At 46.1% G+C, this 25,299-nt stretch overlaps 1 protein-coding gene across 4 annotated transcripts in view; it reads right to left on the bottom strand.

Annotated features, from left to right (window-relative positions):
• The window catches only part of EPRS1 (glutamyl-prolyl-tRNA synthetase 1), a 151,055-nt gene extending 135,322 nt beyond the window's left edge, over nt 1-15,733 (bottom strand). For all 4 annotated transcript variants that reach the window (XM_073628361.1, XM_073628363.1, XM_073628362.1 and 1 more), the window contains exon 1: nt 15,577-15,733. In XM_073628361.1, the coding sequence (XP_073484462.1) occupies nt 15,577-15,616 (40 nt within the window). In that variant the 5' untranslated portion in view covers nt 15,617-15,733. The remainder of the gene's footprint in view (nt 1-15,576) is intronic.
• Nucleotides 15,734-25,299: the final 9,566 nt, after the last annotated feature.

Genomic DNA, 25,299 nt, shown 5'->3' with positions numbered 1-25,299 from the left:
CCCTAATGACCAGGCCATTTTTTGCAATACGGCACCGCGTCGCTTTAACTGACAACTGCTCGAATGTGCAACGCTGTACCCAAACAAAATTGATTTCTTTTGGTGGTATTTGATGACCTTTGTGGTTTTAATTTTTTGCATTACAACCAAAAAAAAAAAAAAAACAATATATTTTTTACTTTTTGCTATAATAGCCAAAAAAAATATTTCTTCATCAGTTTAGGCCAATATGTATTCTTCTACATATTTTTGGTAAAAAATAAAAAAAATAAAATCGAAATAAGCGTATATTGATTGGTTACTTTTGCGCAAACCAATCAATATATGCTTATTGGGATTTTTTTACCAAAAATATGTGGCAGAATACATATTGGCCTAAACTGATGAAATCAGATTTTTGTTTACATATTTATTGGATATGTTTTATAGCAGACAGTAAAAAATACAGTTTTTTTTTTTTTCAAAATTGTCTTTTTTTGTTTATAGCGCAAAAAATAAAAACCACAGAGGTGATCAATTACCACCAAAAGAAAGCTCTATTTGTGGGGAAAAAAGAACATCAATTTTATTTGGGTACAGCGTCGCACATCCGCGCAATTGTCAGTTAAAGCAATGCAGTGTCGTATCGCAAAAAATGGCCTGGTCATGAAGGGGGTAAAATCTTCCAGGGCTGAAGTGGTTAAAGACCTATTCCAGCAAAGATAAAACATAAAAACTACAATGTTTTAAAAACAAAGCGTATGTCACGCCAAAAACTTTTTTTTCTAGTTTTAGCGGTTTTGCAGCAATTAACGTGCAGCAATCGCAACAAACCACAACAATGCTTGTAGCCCAAAAAGGAGCTGGAGCTTCTTTGGGCAATAAGCTTTGCAATTTGTCACAATAATTGCAGCTGAACTGCACCACATTTAGGTGCCATTGAAAATGAATGGCACCCAAATGGCCTGACAGAGGGTGATGGATTATGGTGGCGATCACAAATCTGATAACATTCACAAAAATCCAAAAAGCTGCAGGAGGTGGGGCAGTGACACAATGGAGGAAATTTACTAAAACTGAAGCACAAAGAATCTGATGCAACTGTGCATTGTAACCAATCAGCTTGTTCAAATAAAGTGATTCTAAAGGATTTTTTTAAAATAACAAACATGTCAAGCTTGCTGAAGCCCGCTGTCGGCTGATGTCACAGAGCCTGCGCAAGATCGCAACCATGGAGTCGGGATCCACTCACATGCCTGGACCGGCACCCAGCTCAGCCTCTAAGCGAGCCGCTGAGAGTCTGAGCTGGCCGCTCCCGCCCTCTTCACAGCTCAGCGCTCCAGTGAGCGGGAGCGGTGCAGCTCTCTACTCACAGCGATGTTTGATCGCTTATGCCCCGTACACACGATCAGATTTTGACAACAAAATTCTTTTTTTTTTTTTCCGACGAATGTTGGCTCAAACTTGTCTTGCATACACACGGTCACACAAATCTTGTCAGAAAATCCAAGCGTCAAAAACGCGGTGACGTACAACACGTACGATGATCCGAGAAAAATTAAGTTCAATAGCCAGTGCGGCACTTCTGCTTGATTCCAAGCATGCGTCGAACTTTGTGCGTCAGATTTGTGTACACACGATCGGGAATTTACGACAACGGATTTTGTTGTCGGAAAATTTGAGAACCAGCTCTCAAATTTTGAGTGACGGAAATTCCGATGGAAAATGTCCGATGGAGCCTACACACGGTCGGAATTTCCGACAACAAGCTCCTATAGAGCATTTTTCGTTGGAAAAAACCTATCGTGTGTACACGGCATTAGTTCTCAGTGTTAGAGGTGTCAGGGGACAGGTGCAAAAAAAAAAAAACACAACATCTCTTTTAAGGCAAATACCTTCTACCCTTAGAACCCTTTTAAAGGGGAAGGACAGCCAAAGCTTGTTTGGCTGTACTTCTATGGATCACAGGAGTGCAGTTCGTTCTGCAATCCTGTGACCCGTTTTCAGCAGACAACGGGCTGAAGCCTGCTGTCAGCTGACGTCTCAGAACCGGTCCAGGCTGGGGAAAGATCGCGACCATATGGATCATGGATATCACAGAGAACTGAGTGATCAGCAGTGTTTGACCACTCAGCTCTCCGGCAGGGGACAGATGCAGCATAGGTCCGAGGTAATTATTATTTCTAAAAAATAAAATAAAAAACTAAAATTCCCAAAGCTTTAAACAATAAAACCAAGAAACTGATTGGATACCATGCACAACTGCATCCGATTCCGTGTGTACCAGTTTTAGTAAATTCCCCCCAGTGTCTGCAGATCTGCAAGATCTGAAGGGTCTTGTCATCCTCCTGATACCATACAGGACAGTTGGGTCAGAGAACCAGCACAGTGTGTGTATTCAGCCATTCTTGTGCGTTTACACGCTTGTCAGGTTTTTTCCCCCTTAAGGTCTCTGAACCAACACGCAGACAGCTGATGCAGAACAGTCACGTCCTTGAGATTTCTGAGTCTGGAATACACAGCCAGATGTACGGTCAGCCAGGACACAATAAAACTACAAAACATAATAAGAAGCCTTATACAGAAAGACATCAAAGCAAGTGCTCTAAAAGCACAGCACCTGTCCAAGCCTATGAGCAATGACAGTGTGCACGATATGCAAGAAAACCTGGGAAAGCCGTATAAAGAGCACATGAAGCACAAAATTGAACAATTAAGCTACAACATTAAAAGTGGTTCTGAAGCCTCAAGTTTTTTTTACCCTAAGGCCCCTTTCACACGTACGGACCGTTCAGGTCCACCTGTCAGTTTTTTCAGCGGATCTGAACGGTCGCTCTATACATCTCTATGGAGCGACAGATGTCAGCGGTGACATGTCAACTGACATGCGATCCGCAAAATCCAGGACGGATGGAAGTCCTATTTTTCCATCCGCCTGGCGGATCGAATGAAAACGGACAGGCGGTCTGTAATAATCCGATCCCCCCATTGAGGAGAGCGGTCTCTCTGACAGGTCCGTCTCTACACAGTGTGCAGAGACAGACTTGTTATCCGTCGGCTCAGCGGGGATCAACAGAGCGATCTCTGCTGAGCAAGCGGATGGCTGGATACGGATCGCAAGTCTGAAAGGGCCCGAACACATTCTTTGTATTAAGAAAAAAAACCTTCTCTGCTGCAGGATCCCCCCAGCGCCCCCCCCCATTCCTTCTTATTCTTACCTGAGCCCAATCCAATCCAGTGACATGCACTAGAGCAGCGGCTCTCACCCCTGTGTCCCTCCTCATTGGGCAGATTGTAAGCAGCAGAGCCATTGGCTTCCGCTGCTATCAATTGCTGTGATGGGGGAGTGGAGGGCGGGGCCGAGTTGCCCAGTCTGTGTCAACAGACACAGACAGAGCAGCCCGAGAGTGAGACCGCACTACCGAGGTACTGGTGGAGAACGCCAGAAAAGAAGGATCGGGCTGCTCTGTGCAAACCACTGCACAGAGCAGGTAACTATACCACTTTTTTTTTTTTATTAAAATAACAAAGGTTTAGCCCCCATTCACACTGAATCTGACTTTAAAGTTGCGTGTCAGTGTGACTTGATGTACAGATGTCTATGCAAGGTGCAACTGAAATCGCAAAAAATAGCGCAGGAACCTTTTTTTTCAAATCAGTTTGGCACCGCGTGATGCACACAGGCATAATAAAAATGCTCCTATCTATGCCGGATCCTTTTGCCAGAAGCAGGCAGAAATATCCGGTGTAAAACAAGCTAATTTTGGTGCATTATTATAAATGTTTACAGGAGTACAGCGATTAGAAACGTATTGTCTAGAACCGTGGTCTCCAAACTGTGGCCAGTGGGGAAGCACCACAAACACACCACAACCGTGTGCAATGCATGCAGGTGCAGCACATTTGTTCTGCAACAATGAGGTTAAAATCAGAGGCAGTCAGGAGGCATCATATTGCCTCCCCACCATTTGTCAAATGCCTCTGAAAAGCAATCGGAATGCAGATTGCACTCAGAGGAGTGGTGGGTTTAAATTTAAGAGAAAAAGCCTTCTGAACACTCAGCCAAAAGGAGGAAATAACATTACGAAAATCTCTCCACTGTGTACCAAGTATATCAGATTGCCACCAACAGTGTAAAGCAGTGGTCTCCAAAACTGCAGCCCGGGGCCAGATACGACTCTTTGCTTCCTTTTATCCAGCCCTTGGGGAACTATTTCATCCACTGATACCATCAATGGAGCATAACTCCCCCCCCCCCCACTGACACCAATGATGGGGCACAATGCCTCCCAATGACACCAACAATGGGGCACAATTCCTCCCAATGACACCAATGATGGGGCACAATGCCTCCCAATGACACCAACGATGGGGCACAATTCCTCCCAATGACACCAATGATGGGGCACAATGCCTCCCAATGACACCAACGATGGGGCACAATTCCTCCCAATTATACCAACGATGGGGCGCAATTCCTCCCACTGACACCAATGATGGGGCGCAATTCCTCCCACTGACACCAACAATGGGGCGCAATTCCTCCCACTGACACCAACAATGGGGCGCAATTCCTCCCACTGACACCAACAATGGGGCGCAATTCCTCCCACTGACACCAACAATGGGGCGCAATTCCTCCCACTGACACCAACAATGGGGCGCAATTTCTCCCACTGACACCAACGATGGGGCGCAATTCCTCCCACTGACACCAACGATGGGGCGCAATTCCTCCCACTGACACCAACGATGGGGCGCAATTCCTCCCACTGACACCAACGATGGGGCGCAATTCCTCCCACTGAAACAATGGGGCATTATTTTTTCCCACTGATGTCTGGACCTTTTTCTACTCCTAATGGCCACAGTCCGGCCCCCCTAAAGTCTGAAGGACAGTAAACTGGCCCTTTGTTTAGAAAGTTTGGGGACTCCTGGTGTAAAGAATCAGCTGCAGAGAGTTCACTGTCATAGGACGGATACAATGTTGTAGAGACAGAGAACTGCATTGTTTATCTCAGGTGATCTGTGAAAGGTTTCAGTCCAGTAAAGTCATCAAAGGAGTTTGGTCTCTGCAACAATGTATCTATTCTGTACAGCAGGTCACTCTCTGCAGTAGCCAATTCATTACACAGTAGTTGAGCACAGAAATCGCCATACACTTTAGCCCCCGGTCACAACAGTACGACGCATCCTATTATCAGCAATGGAAGCTGACAAATTGGTGCAATTCCGACTCCATCCGAGTCGGTTTGGAAAGTTCTTGCACTACTTTTTACAAGTTCAGGAACGACTTGTGCATGAAGTCACACAGATGTCCTCCAAGTACAAACTGAAGTAGTGTTATTTTGAAATTGTGCTTCTTCACTTAATGTTGCGATCGGAGTGTTCGGCCCCTTACACACGGAGAGGGCTATTGGAGTCCGCCTGCTCAGCAAGGAATCTGTCCGCAGATCCACACTGTGCAGGCGGATGGCTTTTCTGTGTCCGCTCCACTAATGCAGAGCAGACACGGACACAGCCTGCTCTCCTCTATGGGCGGTCAGATGTAAAACTAACCACTTGTCTGCCATCTGATCCGATCCGCCAGACAGATGACGAACAGATCCCCAGCTATCTGTTTTTAGCTGAGCTGAGCGGATCGGATATGGGTGGATGTCAATAGACACATGTCCACTGACACCCTCCACCCCATAGAGGAGACTGGAGGGTCCGATAAGGTCCACATAAAAAACTGACAGGTCTCCCATATATTTCCTCTTCTGGTTGAATGTGTTCAGTTTATGGTGTTAAGATATTTTCAATTGCATATGATGACAAGGCTTGTTCACACTAGCGGTTGAGCCGCGCTTTTATGCTCTAATTAGCTGCGGAAGGAGCGGCAGAGATTGTCCACATGCTGCAGCAGGAATTATACTCCCTTTCACTTTCTGTGGGTCAAACACAACCCATTCAAGTGAATTGGGCTGCCCTGCATTTGCATGCATTTCAAGCAATTACTGTGCGCTAGTGTAGGGATCAAGGGGGTTAAAGTGGAAGTAAACTTCCATCTTTTGCTTCTACCTATAGGTAAGCCTATAATAAGACTTACCTATAAGTAGTGTAAATACCCACTAAACATGCGCCGTTTAGGAGATATTTAGCGTACATGCAGCCAGTGACATCACCGGCGCATGCGCTCTGAAGAACGGCCATCCGCGCCTTTTCTTCAGAGCAACATGCTGTGATCGGCGGCTCCCATGCACATGAGCGGGAGTGACGCCATCGCAGCTCCGGCCAGAGACTAGCACATTATGCCTCTGCCTTGCAGGTAAGCAGCGGTTTACAACTGCTTTAAAGCAGATGGGGAAGAAGCATTACAACACCACATCACTGCCTGACAAATGCTCTCTGCAAAGCGATCCAAATGCAAATCGCTCTTCAGATAACACAACTAGTGTGTAGGAAGTCCTAAAGCGTTTGAAAAGTTTTCTTGATCTGGTTCCACGTCTTTACATCACTGGATGTTGTGTTGTGTCTGCTGGACATTATCTTTTGCAATGCATGGCTCACTATTGAAGCGAACAAATAATAAAAAGTACTTAAGCGCTGATATACTAATTGATAGTGGACTAGTGTTAAAAAATCAAATATACAATGCAAAATGCATACAGTGGAAAAAAAGATAGTGAAAAAAATATATTGGTAAAAATTGGTGAAAAAGCGTGTGAATGTCGAAGACTCAAATATATATCAACAATCCTTAATAAAGGAATTAGGTGAAAAATAGGAATAAACCAAATAATTAAAAGCTGCTCTTATGTGAAGAAAGTGCTCTGATTCCCACTAAAACAATAATTATTAATAATATATAAGTCCGCTAATAATTAACTTCCTACTGAAATAATATTGTATCCGTGAAAGTAAAAATATTAATGATCCCTAATCAATACAAAGAAATAAAACCATAATTATTGGTGTACAAAATGTGAAAAACAATTGATTGGATATCTTCATAAAAAAACGTCCAAAATAAGAAACAGGCTAGAGGTATGGAGAAATACACCAGCAATTAAAACTCAGTCCTTAGACAAATAAAACACATGTTCTCTTAATATTCGGATATGTTGGAACCAATTTCCTTCAATTAATCAACAAGGAGCTGCACAAATCAGCCCTGCAGCTCTGAGGCTGACTAGGTGGTTGAATAATAATCCTCCCAGTTCATAATTGATATTGCAGAAAGAGAGAAAAGAGAGAAAAATATCATTGCGCAATGAAAGCTAACTTTATGAAGTAATCTGCATCCGCATCATATTCACTGTTTTGTGTAGGAAAATAGACAGCGCTTGAGAAGCAATCAGAAGCAGTATCGTATGGTCGTCTTCTCACCGCTAACACTGTGTGTCAGGTGACGTCACTGGCTCCTCCCGATGCGTGGCGTCACGTGACTTTATCAAGGGTAGCCATGTGATCGCAGTATCTCCATCTTTATGCTCATACAAGCGTGCCGGTTGCCAAGGTGACTGACGGTGATCATCGGAATCATAATATTGATTCAGCGCTCTTAAACTTTAATACATTCCATTCATAAAAACACGTAAAAAACAATCCCTACCAGAACATCATTAATTAATGAATATAAACAAACTAAATAATACTCAATAAAAACATGTAAGGAAGGATCTAATTACTAAATATCTGTTGGTTTCCTAAAAAAAAACCCCCAGTGGTCAAATGCATGTATTACTTATCTTAAACCATTATTACCATTATAACTCGTAGGGATTGTTTTTTAAGTGTTTTTATGAATGGAATGTATTAAAGTTTAAGAGCGCTGAATCAATATGATGATTCCGATGATCACCGTCAGTCACCTTGGCAACCGGCACACTTGTATGGCACACTTGTATGAGCATAAAGATGGAGACACTGCGATCACATGGCTACCCTTGATAAAGTCACGTGACGCAACGCGTCGGGAGGAGCCAGTGACGTCACCTGACACACAGTGTTAGCGGTGAGAAGACCATACGATACTGCTTCTGATTGCTTCTCAAGCGCTGTCTATTTTCCTACACAATGTGAGTGAATATGATCCGAAGGCAGATTACTTCATAAAGTTAGCTTTCATTGCGCAATGATATTTTTCTCTCTTTTCTCTCTTTCTGCAATATCAATTACGAACTGGGAGGATTATTATTCAACCACCTAGTCAGCCTCAGAGCTGCAGGGCTGATTTGTGCAGCTCCTTGTTGATTAATTGAAGGAAATCGGTTCCAACATATCCGAATATTAAGAGAACATGTGTTTTATTTGTCTAAGGACTGAGTTTTAATTGCTGGTGTATTTCTCCATACCTCTAGCCTGTTTCTTATTTTGGACGTTTTTTTATGAAGATATCCAATCAATTGTTTTTCACATTTTGTACACCAATAATTATGGTTTTATTTATTTCTTTGTATTGATTAGGGATCATTAATATTTTTATTTTCACGGATACAATATTATTTTAGTAGGAAGTTAATTATTAGCGGACTTATATATTTATCATATTCTTCTCATCATTGAACTGTATTTCTAAATTACATGGTTGTCTCACAATATTAAGACTTAAATCCCTTTTTTTCCTTCCTTGGAGGGTTTTCTATAGCTTCTTCCTATATAAATAATTGACACTAATAAAAGGTGGAATTATTTATGATTTTATTTTGCTGCACCTTATTTTCCCGGATCTCAATTATACTTATTACTGGTAAAAAAATTTTAATAGAGCCGAGTAAAGCAGCATGAGACAGCAATAAGATCAGAACAGACAAGCAATGCTGAGCTATGGCCACAGCCATCTCATAAAGAAACCATGGGGCTGATGCAGGTTGTGGACACTTGGGGGTTGATTTACTAAAGCCCAGTACACACTATAAGAAAATTGGACAAACGATTGTGCGGTTTCCTCAATGTTTTACAGCAGGAAAACAAGGATGGTACTAATTATATGGAAATTCTTGTACGACAAAGTCTTTTTTTGTTGTTGTTTAACCACATACAGACCGGAAGATTTCCCCCCTTAATGACCGGGCCATTTTTTGCAATATGGCACTGCATCACTTTAACTGACAATTGCGCAGTCGTGCGACGATGTACCCAAACAAAATTTACATCCTTTTTTTCCCCACAAATAGAGCTTTCTTTTGGTGGTATTTGATCACCTCTGCGGTTTTCATTTTTTGCACTGTAAACAAAACAAAAAAAGACAGCCAATTTTGAAAAAAATAAAAATAAAACAATATTTTTTTACTTTTTGCTATAATACATATCCAAAAAAAAAAAAAAAAAATGTAAAGAAAACAATTTCTTCATCAGTTTAGACCAATATGTATTCTTCTACATATTTTTGGTAAAAAAAAAAAAAAAAAAAAAAAAAAAACTCCTGATCACTAGGAACAGAAGATCTCTCTCTTGTCCCCTGTCAGAATGGGGATCTGTCTGTTTACATTGACAGATCCCCGTTCTGGCTTTCTTTCCTGCAATCACCCAGCAGACATCGTGGCCGCCGGCCACACGCATCGGGTCCCCCGAGCACGCGCCTGCTATGGCTTCTAAAGGAGCCGACATACAGCTACGGCGATTTGCGGGAAAGAGCCGACCTGCCGCAGCATAATGATGGCGGCTGGTCGGCAAGTGGTTAATGTTTCTGAGCATGCGCAGTCTTTCATACCTGAATTTTCCATGAACAAAAACAGTACACATTAAACGAAAATTGTTCGTTCTGCTCACATATGAGAAAAATCCTGGAGTTTGTCCCTTCAGAAAATTTTAGTTTGGAAAGTCTGAATCGGATGTCGAAAGTTGCGTAAGGAATTTTTTCTTTCGACTTTCTCATAGTGTGTATCCCACGTAAAACTGGAAAGTGCAAAATCGGGTGCAGCTGTGCATGGTAGCCAATCCGCTTCTAACTGCCGCTTGTTCAATTAGGCTGCATTCACACATGATCGCGGCCGGAATCCCCACCATTCCGTCCCACGGTTTCAAATGACTGCAAAACGTGGAACACATTTGAGATGCCATTACTTCTAATGGCACCCCAATCGTGCCTCAATTTTGCTTTGATTGTCACGCGGCAAATTGTAACGTGCGACGCTTGGCACTCAAAAAGAAACACAAGCTTTATTTGAGCGACAGCGTCACATGTTGTGATTTGCGGCAATTGCAGCATAATTTACCATGCCAAAATGGCGGGGCGATTAGGGTGCCACTAGAAGTAATGGCATTGCAAAAGCACCATGCGTGTTGCAGCAATTTGAAATAGCGGGGCGAAACTGCTCAAGATCATGTGTGAATGAAAGCCTAAGGCTTTGACAAAAAAAAAAAAAAAAATCCTTTTAGTTGATTCTGAGTTTTAGTAAATTGACTCCTTGGCTTGGTACAAGACACAATGATGCAACTGGATGTAAAAGGTCATATTTGTCATCAATGAAAGAAGAGGAAGCTGGGTCCAGCAGAGAGGAAGTATTGCCTGCTGATGAAACCAAGTGAAAAGACAACATAATACAGTTTGTCATATTACTGTTGTCCATAGAGGCCCAGATGTTTGCCTTTGTGAACATACAGGCAGTCCCCGAGTTACGAACACCCGAGTTACAAACGACTCCTACTTACGAACGGCCTCAAATGCCGGCCACTTGTGCTCCACGCGGGTCCTGGATACCTTTCGAGCACTTTCAAGCACTTCCGAACACATCCCACACTGCCGTACTACGCCCCAGATAACATAACAAGCGCCCGGAACATCCCACATCCATGCACAGGCGGCAGTTACACTTACGAACATAGTATTCCGACCGGAAGTTACACTTATAAATTCAGTGTTGCTACTTAGTCCCTATTGTGTTCGTAACTTGGGGACTGCCTGTATATATTCCGCCCCCTTTTTCTATACTCTATACGGTGTATGACAGACTGACTCTTTATATGGTCACTAGACTCATCATAGCAGGGGATTCTAATGGCATTCTGGACCGGATTTTGGTCACCTCTAACTCAACCAGGTTACCGGACCCCAAATTGGGGCAATGGGCCTCAGCCCTGCAGCTTACAGAGGTCTGGACATGGAAAAATCCACAAGCACAGCGCTACTCCCACTTATCTGTGGTTCACCGCTCGGCCTCCAGAATAGACGTGGCTTTTTGCTCTCCGGCTACACTTCCGCATGTGGCCTTCTGCAGCTTGGAGGGGGGGGGGGGGGGGTGCATGGAAATCATTAGTCAACCTTGCAGTACCCTTATATAAGGAAACATACTCTAGTAGAGGATGTCCCCTGAAGTTTCAAAAGGTTTGGAACATATGGTTAGTCTGAAACGACAACTGTAGAAGGAGAGGACCCTGTAGAACTACCAGTCTGATTTGATTTCACATATGAGATGATGGTTCCTCTGACTGACCACGTGCCTATAATCACCCACTTGGTTGTAGACTTTTTTTTTTGGGTGATACTTGTCGTATATCACATATCTATGTAATTTGCTGAGCATTACACTTATCCTGTTATTTTTAGCAGCAAGCTATGGGGTTGTTTTGTTGTTTGTTTAACTAGTTTAGGCCATTAGGTAAGGTATGGTATGCCTTGTCTAATGTTTTATACACCTTGAGCCTGGGAATGCCCAGAGGCTCTGTTATGTAACTTTTCTGAAATAAATAAAAAGAATAAAAAAAATAAAAAAAAAAAAAGAGAATAAACAAAGCCATACAAAAAAACTTACAGAACATTGCAAAGAGCAGCAATCCACAGCCAATCAGAATTCATCTTTCACCAATCACCAAGAGTGTGATTTTTGTTCTTTCGGGGACGGTTCATACTAGATGCGGTGTGAATTTGCACTGCATCTAAATCGCAAACCTGTTCATGCGAACTGATTATGGAGCGTATGTTAAGTTAAAGCGTAGGTCTGCCAAAATTTTTTTTTTTTTAAGTCAGCAGCTACAAATACTGCAGCTGCTGACTTTTAAAATAAGGACACTTACCTGCCCAGGGCACCAGCGATGTCAGCAACCGATGCCGAACCATCCCTCGGTCCCTGGGTGCTGCCGCCTCCATCTTCGGTAAGGGAATCAAGAAGTGAAGCCTTGCGGCTTCACTTCCCGGTTCCCTACTGCGCATGCGCAAGTCACACTACGCAATCCGAATGGTCCCTGCTGTCTCTGGGACCTGTGTGTCTCCCAGCAGACAGCGGGGGGGAAGTGGCGTAGACCCTCCACGGGAGTCTATGCCCGGAAGTGGGTGCAAATACTTGTATTATAGAGGTATCTGCACCCCCCTCCCCCCTGAAAGGTGCCAAATGTGACACTGGAGGGGGGGTGGAGGGGGTTCTGAAAATCGGAAGTTCCATTTGTGTGTGGAACTCCGCTTTAACCACACCACACATTCAATTTGCAAAATGCAACCCGCTTTGCAAAATCAGATTGCATGGGTGTGAACAGCCATGTGATCAGATTCTCGTGCGGACAAAAAAAAAAAAAAAAAAAAAAAAAAAGGGGGGGTCTGGCACAAGTTTGGTCAGAATGCGATGTGAATTCAGCCATACATTTTGTATAGCTAAAGTCGCATTGCACAGACATCGCATGTGATCTGCACAGCAGTGCGGTACAAATCACATGCGATGTCCGGCATCGCACCAATGTGAAGCGGCCCTCATGCTCAGTGAGAACAGTAAATATGACAAATAGAGAGGGTGAGTCTCCCTGATGGGAAAACAGTGAGCAATAAAACCTGACAGGTGATCTAATCCCTCTCCACTAAAGTTGTGCCTTTAGTTATACTTTACGATAAATATTAAATTCAATATTGATTTAGTATGAACACCCTGCATCACGGATGAGCAAAAAGTTAACATCCAATGTTTGTCATAATCCAGTTCAGATTTTTTTTCTTATACATATAAATTTAATTAACAAAATTCTCCAAAGGCAACTGTCACTTTCTGACTTGCTCTAGCAATTTGACAACAGGAAAGGACTGGTTGCCATTGACAACAGTCTGTTTATTAGCCATAGTAAGGAGATTTCTCATGATTGTGGTGCTGCTATTAAATCAGATGCTGGCTAGTAGTTCTATTTATTTCATGGCACTCAAACCACCCCAAATATTACATTTCCTTCAGATTTTATAAATCAGATCTCACCTAAGTTACAACTTCAACCCACAGATCCACAAGAGCAGAGCCTCTAAAGCTCATCACTAAATGGCGGACTGTGGTCTGGACCAAGTGACCGTTATATCCGGAACCCCAGCCAGTCCCTAGCACAGTTTCCCTGTCTTCTCTGCAGTGACTGGTCGCTAGGTCTGCCAGCTTCCTAACAACTAATTACATCATGTGCGTGCCCCACCCCCATCATCACTGGAAGATGGAAGGGAAACTTCCACCATCCAGACCAGCAGCCTAGTTTGCTTACCGCTAAAAGTGGCACAATGATGGGGACAGCTGATGCAAGGGGGAGCCCGGATGTAAGGGGTCATAAAGCACCACACTGACTACAGCTGCATACAACTATTGCTAAAGTCTAGCCTTCAGTGTGGCAATCTCTTTTTATGTCCCACCACAGAAAAATACACTTTAATAACCAATGTAACTTGGAGAACCAAAAAAATATAACGGATTTAAAGTCTGGTCCCACAGGATGTGCACCTGAGATCTAGAATACTGATGACCAACTTAAGGGTTATGCCCTCAGCTAGGGTCCAAGACTAAAAGTATAGGAGAATACAGTGCTAAAACCAGATTCAGCATTCCAGAACACTGGCAGAACAACACTTTGGGGTGTGAAGACAAGAACCACTCCTTGGGATCTGGGCTATCAGTGGGGACACTGTCCCATATGCCAGAGATCAGCAGGTCACTCTCTGGCCCCCAGCAATAAAGCAAACATGCCTTGGGACTCCAGTGATCAGCTCCTTATTCTCTGGGACGCCAGGCATCAAAAGGGCCATTCTTTAGGACCCCATTGATCAGTGGGTCATTCTCTGGGATTCCAGTGATGAGCAGAGACACTCTCCAAGACCTCAGTCATCAGTTTGGACATTCCATGAGTCCTTAGAGGTCAGAAGAGACATTCTCCAAGACCCCAGTGATCAGAATGGACGTTCTTCAGGAACCCAGTGCTCAGCAAGGTCACTCTCCAAGACCCCCAGTGATCACATGGGCCATTCGCTGGGTCATTCTCAAAGACCCCAATAATTAGCGGGCCATTCACCGGGACCGTAGTGATCAGTAGGAAATTCTTGGAGACCCCAATGATCAGCAAAGACACTATCCAAGACCCCCGTGATCAGCAGGGACACTCTCCCTGGGACCCCAGTGATCAGCAGGGAGACTTTGCAAGATGCAAGTGACCAGCAGGGACATTTTGCCGGACCCCAGCCATCAGATGGGCTATTCTCTGAGACCCCAGTGACCAGAAGGCAATTCTAATAACCCAGTGATTTGGGAGACACTCTCTGGGATTGTAGTGATCAGCGTGAAAAATCTCAAGGCCCCCAGGGATCAGCCAACCACCCACCAGGGCCTCAGTGATCAATGGGCTGATCCAGTAATCAGCAGGGCTGTTCTCCAGGACCCCACTGCTCAGCAGGCCATTCTCTGGAAATCCAGTGATCAAGTGGGACACTCTCCAGGACAACACTGATCAGCAGGACCCACCCAGAGATCACACGGATAAGCAGGCCATTCTCTGGGATTGCAGTAAGTAGCAAAACATTCTTCAGGACCCCTGTGATAAGTAAGGAATTCTTGGGGACACCAGTAATTAGGAGGGACATTTTCTGGGGGAGCAGCGATCAGTGAGAAGGAATCAGGCGCTGATCGCCGGAACCCAAAAGGAATGAGGCGCTGATTGCCGGAACCCAAAGGGAATCAGGCGCTGATCGCCAGGAAAGGATGAGCTCCAGCGTGTTCCCATGCTGCACGTGCCAGGCCCACCAGGAAGTCGGCAATGCGCTGCGCTAATCACAGGCAGTGAGACATTTCCTGATCTCTGCAGCCGCACATCAGGAAATGTCTCTCTGTTTGTGATTAGCGCTGTGCAGTGCTGAGTTCCTGGCAGGCTCGGCACGGGCAACATGCGAACACGCCGGAGCTCATTCTTAATCGCCGGAGCCCAAAAGGAATCAGGCGCTGATCGCCGGAGCCCAAAAGGAATCAGGCGCTGATCGCCGGAGCCCAAAAGGAATCAGGCGCTGATCGCCGGAGCCCAAAAGGAATCAGGCGCTGATCGCCGGAGCCCAAAAGGAATCAGGCGCTGATCGCCGGAGCCCAAAAGTTATCAGGCGCTGATCTCTGGAGCCATAAAGGAATCAGGCGCTGATCAGCATGCCATCTGCTCTGTCATCTCCAATTCTGTTATCACTCAATAAAATCATCCTTGATCTGAGGATCAATCAGAAAAGCCCCCAAATAGTGGATGACATTACCGCACACACTGATCTCAGCTCATGGGAACACATGTAATACACCACACATAGTTCCCCATCACCCTATCTGGAGACATTCTCTGCCCTTCCAGCCCCGATCCCGGCAATCACATTGCGCTATGGACATGACAGTGCCCCCTGCAGGATGTCATTACCCAGAGGAGGGCTGCTGGACACGGTCAGGTTGGGTGCCATTCTCTTTCTCCCTCTCCTACTCCGGATCCCGCAGGCTGCCACGAAGCTCCCGACTGAATGAGAAAGAGTACAGGCGCTTCCGGCACTCACATGCTCAGCACAGCCCCCCTCCAACCCACTGACAGTGCACACTTCCGCTACAGAGAGGCCATCTTGGGCAATGCATATCGCGCCGCCATCTTTGTTATGGGCAAGGCATGCTATAGTGCGTAGCTGATAGACGTCAGGAGACGTTTATCCTGGACGCCGCGTACCCTCACCATGGCTACAGCCCAGTCTCGCGATTATCACAGAGCTTCCTGCTGTACCAAAAGATGCCGCTGGGGGAGCCCGCTCTGTTGATCATGAGACAATCGGCAGCTGATGCAATGCTGGGAGTTAGCGTGGCAATAGTCTAGTTCAGGGTTCAGTGAACTTTACCACACTGAGTGCCTTCTGTACAAGCATTAGAATAATGGTGTGCCCGAGAGTAAAAGCACGCCATGAACCTCAGATAAGGTCAACTTCCTGTACCTTCCACCTCAGGCTACCCCAATTCTTGTACCTACACACTCCAGATCAGAACGATAAAAAAATAATGTTCTTTAGCTAGGAACTGGCATTCCGCATTAAACATTACGCTACCAAAATAATTGTGTGCTGTAAATTGTCTCCAGCATTACTCCTGTTTCTTCTTGCTGGAGGCTGCCATTTTGCTGACATACAAATATATGCAGCACTGGCAACGACGACACACTTGAAAAAATGTATATAAGTGCATAAAGCTAATACTTGCGATGTGTGGCTGTTAGGGTGCCCACGTGTCCCCGATTGCCCGGGATTGTCCCTTATTTCTGATTTTTGTCCCGTGTCCCGGGCACCTTCATTCCGGGACAATATAGTGTCCCGGAATGAAAAAAAACCCACACCGCCAGCCAGATGAGCCAGTCCGCCACCCTTATAAACATTTGCACACCGCCAGTCCGCCGCCCGCCACCCTTATAACATTACACACTGTCACTGCACAGTAACACATGACACATCATAGCATGGTTGCTAGGCTAGGGCCGCCCCGCGTCTAGCAACCAGGGACGTCGGCTGAGGGCTGACACGTGGGCAGTCAGTGTGGGCACCCGCACCCTACGGCTGAGCAGCGCGCCTCAGAGAGAGAGAGAGCAGCCAGCCACAGACAGCGCACCAGACAGAGCCACAGTCACTTACTGCTGGTAAGGATCATTAAGCCTGTGCTCAGTCAGTGCCAGTCTCGGGCCGGGGCCGCTGCCGACTACTTCCGCAGCCGCTCTCCGCTGCAGGCACATTGCCATTTGCCAGCAGTGCACTTCTCCACAGTAATAGTTCAACTTCTCTCCTGAGCTGAGCCTCGTCCGAGTCCTCCTCCAGGCTCCCGCCCACGAGGTCTGCGAGTTTGCCGCCCACCAGACATTGACAAACTTCCAGGACAGGTTAGTGTACTGTGTTACACACTTTGTTACAGTGAGCATGCTCCCCCTCCGTTCTGCTGCTGTCTGCCCCCCTCCATTCTGCTGCTGTCCCCCTCCAGTTTTCCTCCTTGTCCCCCAGTTCTGCTGCTGTCCCCCTCCAGTTTTCCTCCGTGTCCCCCTCCGTTCTGCTGTCCCCCTCCGTTCTGCTACTGTCCCCCCCGACCCCTCCCTTCTCCTACTGTCCCCCTCCAGTTTTCCTCCATGTCCCCCTCCGTTCTGCTGCTGTCCCCCTCCAGTTTTCCTCCGTCACTCCGTGTCCACCTACGTTCTGCTGTCCCCCTCCATTCTGCTGCTATCCCCCTCCAGTTTTCCTCCGTCACTCCGTGTCCCCCTCCGTTCTGCTGTCCCCCTCCGGTCTGCTGCTGTCCCCCTACAGTTTTCCTCCGTCACTCCGTGTCCCCCTCCGTTCTGCTGTCCCCTTCTGTTCTGCTGCTGTCCCCCTCCAGTTTTCCTCCGTCACTCAGTGTCCCCCTCCATTCTGCTGTCCCCCTCCATTCTGCTGCTATCCCCCTCCAGTTTTCCTCCGTCACTCCGCGTCCCCCTCCGTTCTGCTGTCCCCCTCCGGTCTGCTGCTGTCCCCCTCCAGTTTTCCTCCGTCACTCCGTGTCCCCCTCCGTTCTGCTGTCCCCTTCTGTTCTGCTGCTGTCCCCCTCCAGTTTTCCTCCGTCACTCAGTGTCCCCCTCCATTCTGCTGTCCCCCTCCATTCTGCTGCTGTCCCCCTCCAGTTTTCCTCCGTCACTCCTTGTCCCCCTCCGTTCTGCTGTCCCCCTCCGTTCTTCCTCCGCGTCCCCCTCCGTTCTGCTGCTGTTCTCCTCCAGTTTTCCTCCGTGTCCCCCTCCGTTCTGCTGTACCCCTCCGTTCTGCTGCTGTTACCCTCCGTTCTTCCTCCATGTCCCCCTCCGTTCTGCTGCTGTCCCCCTCTGTTTTTCCTCCGTGTCCCCCTCCGTTCTGCTGCTGTCCCCCTCCGTTCTTCCTCCGTGTCCCCTTCCGTTCTGCTGTCCCCCTCCGTTCTTCCTCCGTGTCCCCCTCCGTTCTTCCTCTGTGTCCCCCTCCATTCGCGGACCTCGTGGGCAGTTTGCCGCCCGCCAGACATTGACAAACTTCCAGGACAGGTTAGTGTACTGTGTTACACACTTTGTTACAGTGAGCATGCTCCCCCTCCATTCTGCTGCTGTCCCCCTCCAGTTTTCCTCCTTGTCCCCCAGTTCTGCTGCTGTCCCCCTCCAGTTTTCCTCTGTGTCCCCCTCCGGTCTGCTGTCCCCCTCCGTTCTGCTACTGTCCCCCCCGGCCCCTCCGTTCTCCTACTGTCCCCCTCCAGTTTTCCTCCATGTCCCCCTCCATTCTGCTGCTGTCCCCCTCCAGTTTTCCTCCGTCACTCCGTGTCCACCTCCGTTCTGCTGTCCCCCTCCGTTCTGCTGCTATCCCCCTCCAGTTTTCCTCTGTCACTCCGTGTCCACCTCCGTTCTGCTATCCCCCTCCAGTTTTCCTCCATCACTCCGTGTCCCCCTCTGTTCTGCTGTCCCCCTCCGGTCTGCTGCTGTCCCCCCCAGTTTTCCTCCGTCACTCCGTGTCCCCCTCCGTTCTGCTGTCCCCCTCCATTCTGCTGCTGTCCCCCTCCAGTTTTCCTCCGTCACTCCGTGTTCCCCTCCATTCTGCTGTCCCCCTCCGTTCTTCCTCCGTGTCCCCCTCCGTTCTGCTGCTGTCCCCCTCCAGTTTTCCTCCCTGTCCCCCTCCATTCTGCTGCTGTCCCCCTCCGTTCTGCTGCTGTCCCCCTCCGTTCTTCCTCCGTGTACCCCTTCGTTCTGCTGTCCCCCTCTGTTCTTCCTCCATGTCCCCCTCCGTTCTGCTGCTGTCCCCCTCCGTTCTTCCTCTGTGTCCCCCTCCGTTCTGCTGTCCCCCTCCGTTCTTCCTCTGTGTCCCCCCCTCCATTCTGTGGAGTAAGTGATGTACAAAGTACACTGTTGTCACTAAGTGACTTAGTTAAAGCAGGTGCACATTGCATACCACCTGTCTAAACTGGTTACCGCTGTTTGCTTTTTTTTTCCCAACAATTGGCAAAAAAAGTATCAAAAAACATCTTTTTTGGGCGGGTGCGGGGGGGGGGGAGGTTTGGTCGATGTCCCTGAATGGCAGTTTGGAAATGTGGTGTCCCTAGTGGCTGTGGCTAAATACAATAAACACATAATGATAACATGTGATGGAAAAAAAAATGAGTGAAGAATTTGAATAACATGTGTAGATTCCCTGAGGGAGATCTCACTAATCAGTGATGGCAGACTCTCAGCTTACATAGGATAAACACACACAGTCACCTGGAATGTTGCAGTTTCTAAGGAAAAACAAATGGAAGCTGGATCGTTGCAAACAGGATGGGTACTTGGGGATAAGAGGACGTCATATTCCACTGAAAAAACGAAGAGAGGAAGGCATGGTGAAGTATCGCAGGGCAGACTAACAGGCGCACATGGCAGCTCTACTCACAAGCTGAGAGGTGCAAACAGGCATTCAGAATACTTCCGCGATCGCCGCTTTGATGGCGTGCGTTCACAACTTAGTGAAACTTTAATGAATATTCTTCTTTCAGAAACAGCCCAGTGGGAGGTTCTTGCTGCTGTGCATTCTGGGAGAGAGTATTTATGGGACAGATGCCATGTGCTAGGGATCAGTTCTTACCTCGTGGCCCTCCAGGCTAGAGAGCTGCGTCACTGCAGCTGTGCAAGTAGGCCCAAAAGCCTGTCTGGGGCTTACTACCGCAGAGGTGGGCCTTAGGCTGTCTTGCCTGCTAGGAAGAAGCCGAGCCAAGCGGAGGAGATCCAGGGGAGGACCCTTGCTGGAGAGAGCCAGAATGAAGATTGGTCTCTCAGAAGGGCCTGGTGACTTACTTGGAGGACGCACCTATCTCTAACCTACTCTCACAGTATCGCCGGGTCGCCTAAAGTGGCCACAGGGGAAAGCGACGTTACATAACATCGTTTCGCTCAGCCGTGCCATTCTGTCACAGTAAAACTGCGGCGGCTAGTCGGCAAGTGGTTACATACCCATGTGGGAAAGCTTGATTGACCTGTCTGTTGATTCAGAGGTCCATACTTTGAGGTGAGCAGCCTGCATTTACGGTGGTGGAATCACTAATACGGATTCACATAGAGGATATATCTTTGAGCACCCTGGTCACTACTGAAGAGGACTAAACTTGTCTTTCTGGTGTTGCTTCTCTGCATGTTCTTCCGTTTCTCATCCCTCCGATTGGCTTTTTTACTTATATAAATTAGGACTTTTTTTACGGTTCTCTTTTGCCATACATGACTATATTATATTTTAGTGTTTTTTTAGTGTTGTTTCATTTAGCGCTGCACTGTTTTCCATTTTTATGCACTTGTCCAAGGATTGTTATATTGACCTTGAGAGTTCAGCTGCTTAGGTTAGAAGTTTAGCTTTGGTTTTGCGTTGACTGAACCCTTATTCCATTTATGGCTAGAAAGGTTTTTTTTTTTTGCTAGGGAGAGTTCATGTGATCAGCACAATTCCAATCGGCACTGTCCAGACATATCCAGAAAGAGGGTCAGGGGCCCTGAAGCCTCATATGACAGTCAGAGGAGAATGAAAACGCCTCCTACAAGCTTTAACCAGACACTGATAGAAGTCACAAGACTGCTATATACTGCTGATGAGAAAAGGTATTTAGCAGTTTATATTTACTAAAAAAACTGCATTTCCATATTTGTGCCAGAGATTTGATAAAATCGGGGCTCATATCCCTGAAATTTACACCATCTTGACTAGCTCCCCTATTAAACAGGGCTACATGAAAAAATGGAAAGCGGACCTTCAGGAGAGTATTGAGCTGGATGAGTGGCACAACATAGCCCAGGGGGCCACGCGGTCACTCATAAATACTTCTATTATGGAAGCGAATTATAAAGTACTTCTAAGGTGGTACATGGTCCCCACTAGGCTGGCATCCTATGTACCGGACGCATCTCCTTTGTGTTTCCGAGGATGCGGACAGTGGGGAACAATGTACCATATATGGTGGCGATGCCCTAAGGTAAGGCGGTATTGGATTAGGGTGTATAACTTTATTTACACTCTCACCCAAATAAACCTTGTCAAATCTCCGAGATAGGCGCTGCTAGGGTGTAAGATAGAGACAGCGTCAAAATCTCAGAGAAGCCTCATAACATTTATCTTTATATCAGCCAAAATTATAATCGCAAGATCATGGAAATCGGCCGTAGTGCCCTTTGAACAGCTTAAACATAAACTTTCCTGGATCTTGCTTAACGAGCGTATGACAGCGATCTTAAATGAGGGAATGAAGATGTTCGAGAAAGTCTGGAACCCATGGGTCAGGTATCTGTCTGGAGATCCTAGATCTTTGCCTGATGAGAGCGACTTCTGAGCTGTGGGATTTGGAGCATGGGTGATTCCTTACTCTCTTCTTCCAACTTCTCTTCTCTCTCTCTTTCTCTGACCGCTCTCTCTCTTCTTGTTAGTCTTTGTTGCAGTATAACAAGGGTTTTTGGGCCTAGTCCCTAACAATCCTAAATGGGGATTGTCCCTATCTGGGATTGAGTCTGATGTGGTGAGGGAGGAGGTCCACTCTCTAAGGAGATGTGGATCCCCTCCTTTCGCACATACGGTGAATCATACGGGCACCTACAACCCACGGAGAGTTTTAAATTGACATTTACTTTGGTAAAGGTGGAGATATTACCGCCGATAGTATATGTGCATTGTGGTGGTGTCGCATTAAAAATAATAAGTGGGAATGGGGGCTCCCCCATGGAGACACAGTTATTATAACCAACAAAAGTCTCCATTTGGAGGAATGCCCATTGTAGGTGTAACATTCTGCCTAAAAATGTTTGGATATCCATTCCTATAGCATATATTTTATACTGTACATGTTCTTTTCAAATACTTTGTACACTTTGTTTTGAGAAAAAAAAATGAAAAAAAAATATTGAAAAAAAAAATGAAAAGAAATATTGAAAAAATAAATTGCACTTCCATGTTTTGTGTACTGTGGGAGAACAGATATAGTGAATGCAGGGTCCGGAATGGGGATTGTCCTTATCTGGGACTGAGTCTGATGCGGTGAGGGAGGAGATCCACTCTCTAAGGAGATGTGAATCCCCTCCTTTCGCACATATGGTGAATCATACGGCACCTATAACCCACCGAGAGTTTTAAGTTGACATTTACTTTGACTTTGTTAAAGGTATTACCGCTGATAGTATATATGCATTGTGGTGGTGTTGCATTAAGAATAGTCCTTCTTCTTGACCAGCTTACCAGTGACGTTGGTGCATCATCTCATGCATGCAGCACAAAACATTTGACTAATTCGGAAAAAAAAAAAGAAACTTGGAAGATCTTGGTTTAAAGGCTTTATTCAACAGGTGAGTGTTATGTTGGTGCTATAAAAGTGCCTATAGAAAAAAAAATTATGTTTCTAATACAACACGTCATAAAAAGCTCATGAAAGAGGCTGCTTTGGGGACAGAACAAACATAAGAATGGACCCTATGGTGATAGAAATACCAGGATAGTAGTAACACCATAAAATAAAAGTCTAGTTTAAATTCTTAGTACCAAGCAATACATTGGCTACTCAGTGGAAATGCCGCAGTATGGGTTTATGTTATAAGGCCCCTTTCACACTGGGGCGGTTTGCAGGCGGTATTGCGCTAAAAATACCGCCTGCAAACCGCCCCTAAACAGCCTCCGCTGTTTGTTCAGTGCGAAAGCCTGAGGGCTTTCACACTGAAGCGGTGCGCTGGCAGGACGGTAAAAAAAGTCCTGCCAACCGCTTCTTTGGAGCGGTGTATTCACCGCTCCTAAACCGCTCCTGCCCATTGAAATCAATGGGACAGCGCGGCTATACCGCGGCAATACCGCGGCTATAGCCGCGCTGTACGAGCGGATTTAACCCTCTTTCGGCCGCCAGCGGGGGTTAAAACCGCACCGCTAGCGGCCGAATACAGCAAAAACGACGGTAAAACAGCGCTAAAAATAGCGCTGTTTTACCGCCGACGCCCCCACCGCCCCAGTGTGAAAGGGGCCTAAGGCAAGGGGCACTGCACACAATGCAAAAACAGGCAATCTGAGATTATGATCAATTGTTATGAGGTGTACATATTTCTATCAGAAGTCATAAAACCACAAAGGATAGGATTTTTTAGCCGGCAATATTGAGCATTTAGTTCGTGCCACATCCAATAGTTAAGGAGAAAAGACAGAATCCCCTTGTAAAGACACAAAATATTTGGAAAAGTATTTCTTTTAAGTATTTAAGTTTCAAAAATATTTATTAAATATGACATGTAAAAAACATGTAAAAACACGGAATGCTTAACATATCTACAACATTGTCACCGTTATTTAAATGTAGTACAGTCTATAATTCTTGCACCCGACGCGTTTCAGAGTACAGGTTGTCTCCTTCAGGGGTATATATTAGCCAGAAGAATTTATATTCTAAAATAGAGTATTGAACACAAATGAATGCACAACACTGTAACAGTGTCTATAGATATACATGAAATTAAATATAGTTCATGAAGGTTTACTTACTACATTGTGACGGTATGGTTAACAATCCGATATGTTAAAATGATCCTTCTTCCTAAATTACTATATATTTTTTGGCAAGCCCCAGTACCCCTCCCTATATGCATATTCAAATCAATGGAATCTATCCTCAACTCCTTCATATGGGGCTCATCCCGTCACAAACTATCGATGAAGGTCCTAAAATGCCCAACTGAATTGGGAGGCACAGCGCTCCCCGATCTATTTACGTATTACATAGCATCTCAACTTTCTCACTTCTTCCACTTCAACCACACTGACAGAACCCGCTACTCCCAAATGGTCTGCTCACAATTTCATGGTCAGATATCTCACCCCTTCCAAATCCTATTCTGTACACCCCGGGGGCTGTCCCATGGTAATGATGAGAGGCACATGTTGTCACATCATTGTAAGATTTGGCAGACGGCCATGCGAATGGGCCGAGCACCCTCTCCTCATTCCCACACTCCCCTATGGGATAACCCCACTTTGCCTGAACTTGCCACAATTCCTGACCACAGTTTATGGGTTGCTAGAGGTGTGATTTACCTGTCACAAGTTGTAGCCAACGGATCGGTTAAATCATTTCAGACGCTCAAAGACGACTTTGCTTTACCAAACCACATGTTCTTTCGCTACCTCCAACTAAGGCACGCACTCAATACACAGCTTGGTGGCCCCATCCCCGCCCTTGAGGTCCCATTATTGGTGGACATAGTCCTGGGAGAGGACCCCAAGAAATTGACTTCCCAATTATATACATATCTCATGAGACCTGCAGCTGATACCATTACACAACAGCTGAGGTCGCGATGGGAATCTGACCTTGGCGACCTGATGGACGAGGACTGGGAGGAGGCCCTTGGCAACTGCAAGATTGTCTCCCCAAAACTCTCTGACCGTTTGTCCCATCTATATGTCCTTCACAGATCATACTTGACTCGGTCACGGTTCGCATATCCAAATACAAACATGACCACAACCCTAATTGCCCAGACTGTGGCCACCACATGGCCACTTTTTTTCACTTGTTGTGGGCCTGCCCATTCATACAGGGGTTTTGGACACAGGTGGTGAAATTTCTGCACGACCGCATGGGCTTCCCGCTGTCCCTTTGCCCCCATCAGTGTGTGCTGGGTCTTCTTTTACTCTCAGAGAGTGACAAATATTTAAACATTTTTCTGCAGGAGACACTGTTCCTTGCCAGGTTGCTAATCGCTAGAACATGGCCGAGGGGACCCCCCCCCACACACTATGGAAATGGATCAGGGCTGTTAACAATACTCTCCCCTACAAAAATGTGCTATATATCCATAGGGGCTGCCCCGACAAATACTACAAAATTTGGGATAGATGGCTCAAGGATACCTCCACCTGTGACACCAGAAGCTAAGCTTACTGCCTCCCTGTGTACAAGGAAGGGGGAGAGATTGTGTGATGCCTTCATGAATCTCTTATTGATTCTCTTCCCTTCCCCCTTGTATCCGACCAACCTAGCTGCTCACTATGCTCCAATATATAACTGCCTTCACTCCAATTCCTGCATCACTATACTGCAGATGCCAGCTGTACAATGTCATAAATATAACATCATATGTGCATGTCAATTGGATTGATTCGTAAAT

This window comes from Aquarana catesbeiana, linkage group LG04 (assembly GCF_042186555.1).
Source record: "Aquarana catesbeiana isolate 2022-GZ linkage group LG04, ASM4218655v1, whole genome shotgun sequence".
Classification (NCBI taxonomy): domain Eukaryota; kingdom Metazoa; phylum Chordata; class Amphibia; order Anura; family Ranidae; genus Aquarana; species Aquarana catesbeiana.
The sequence above is the reverse complement of the archived record's forward strand: the minus strand, read 5'-3'. Positions and strand labels throughout refer to the sequence as shown.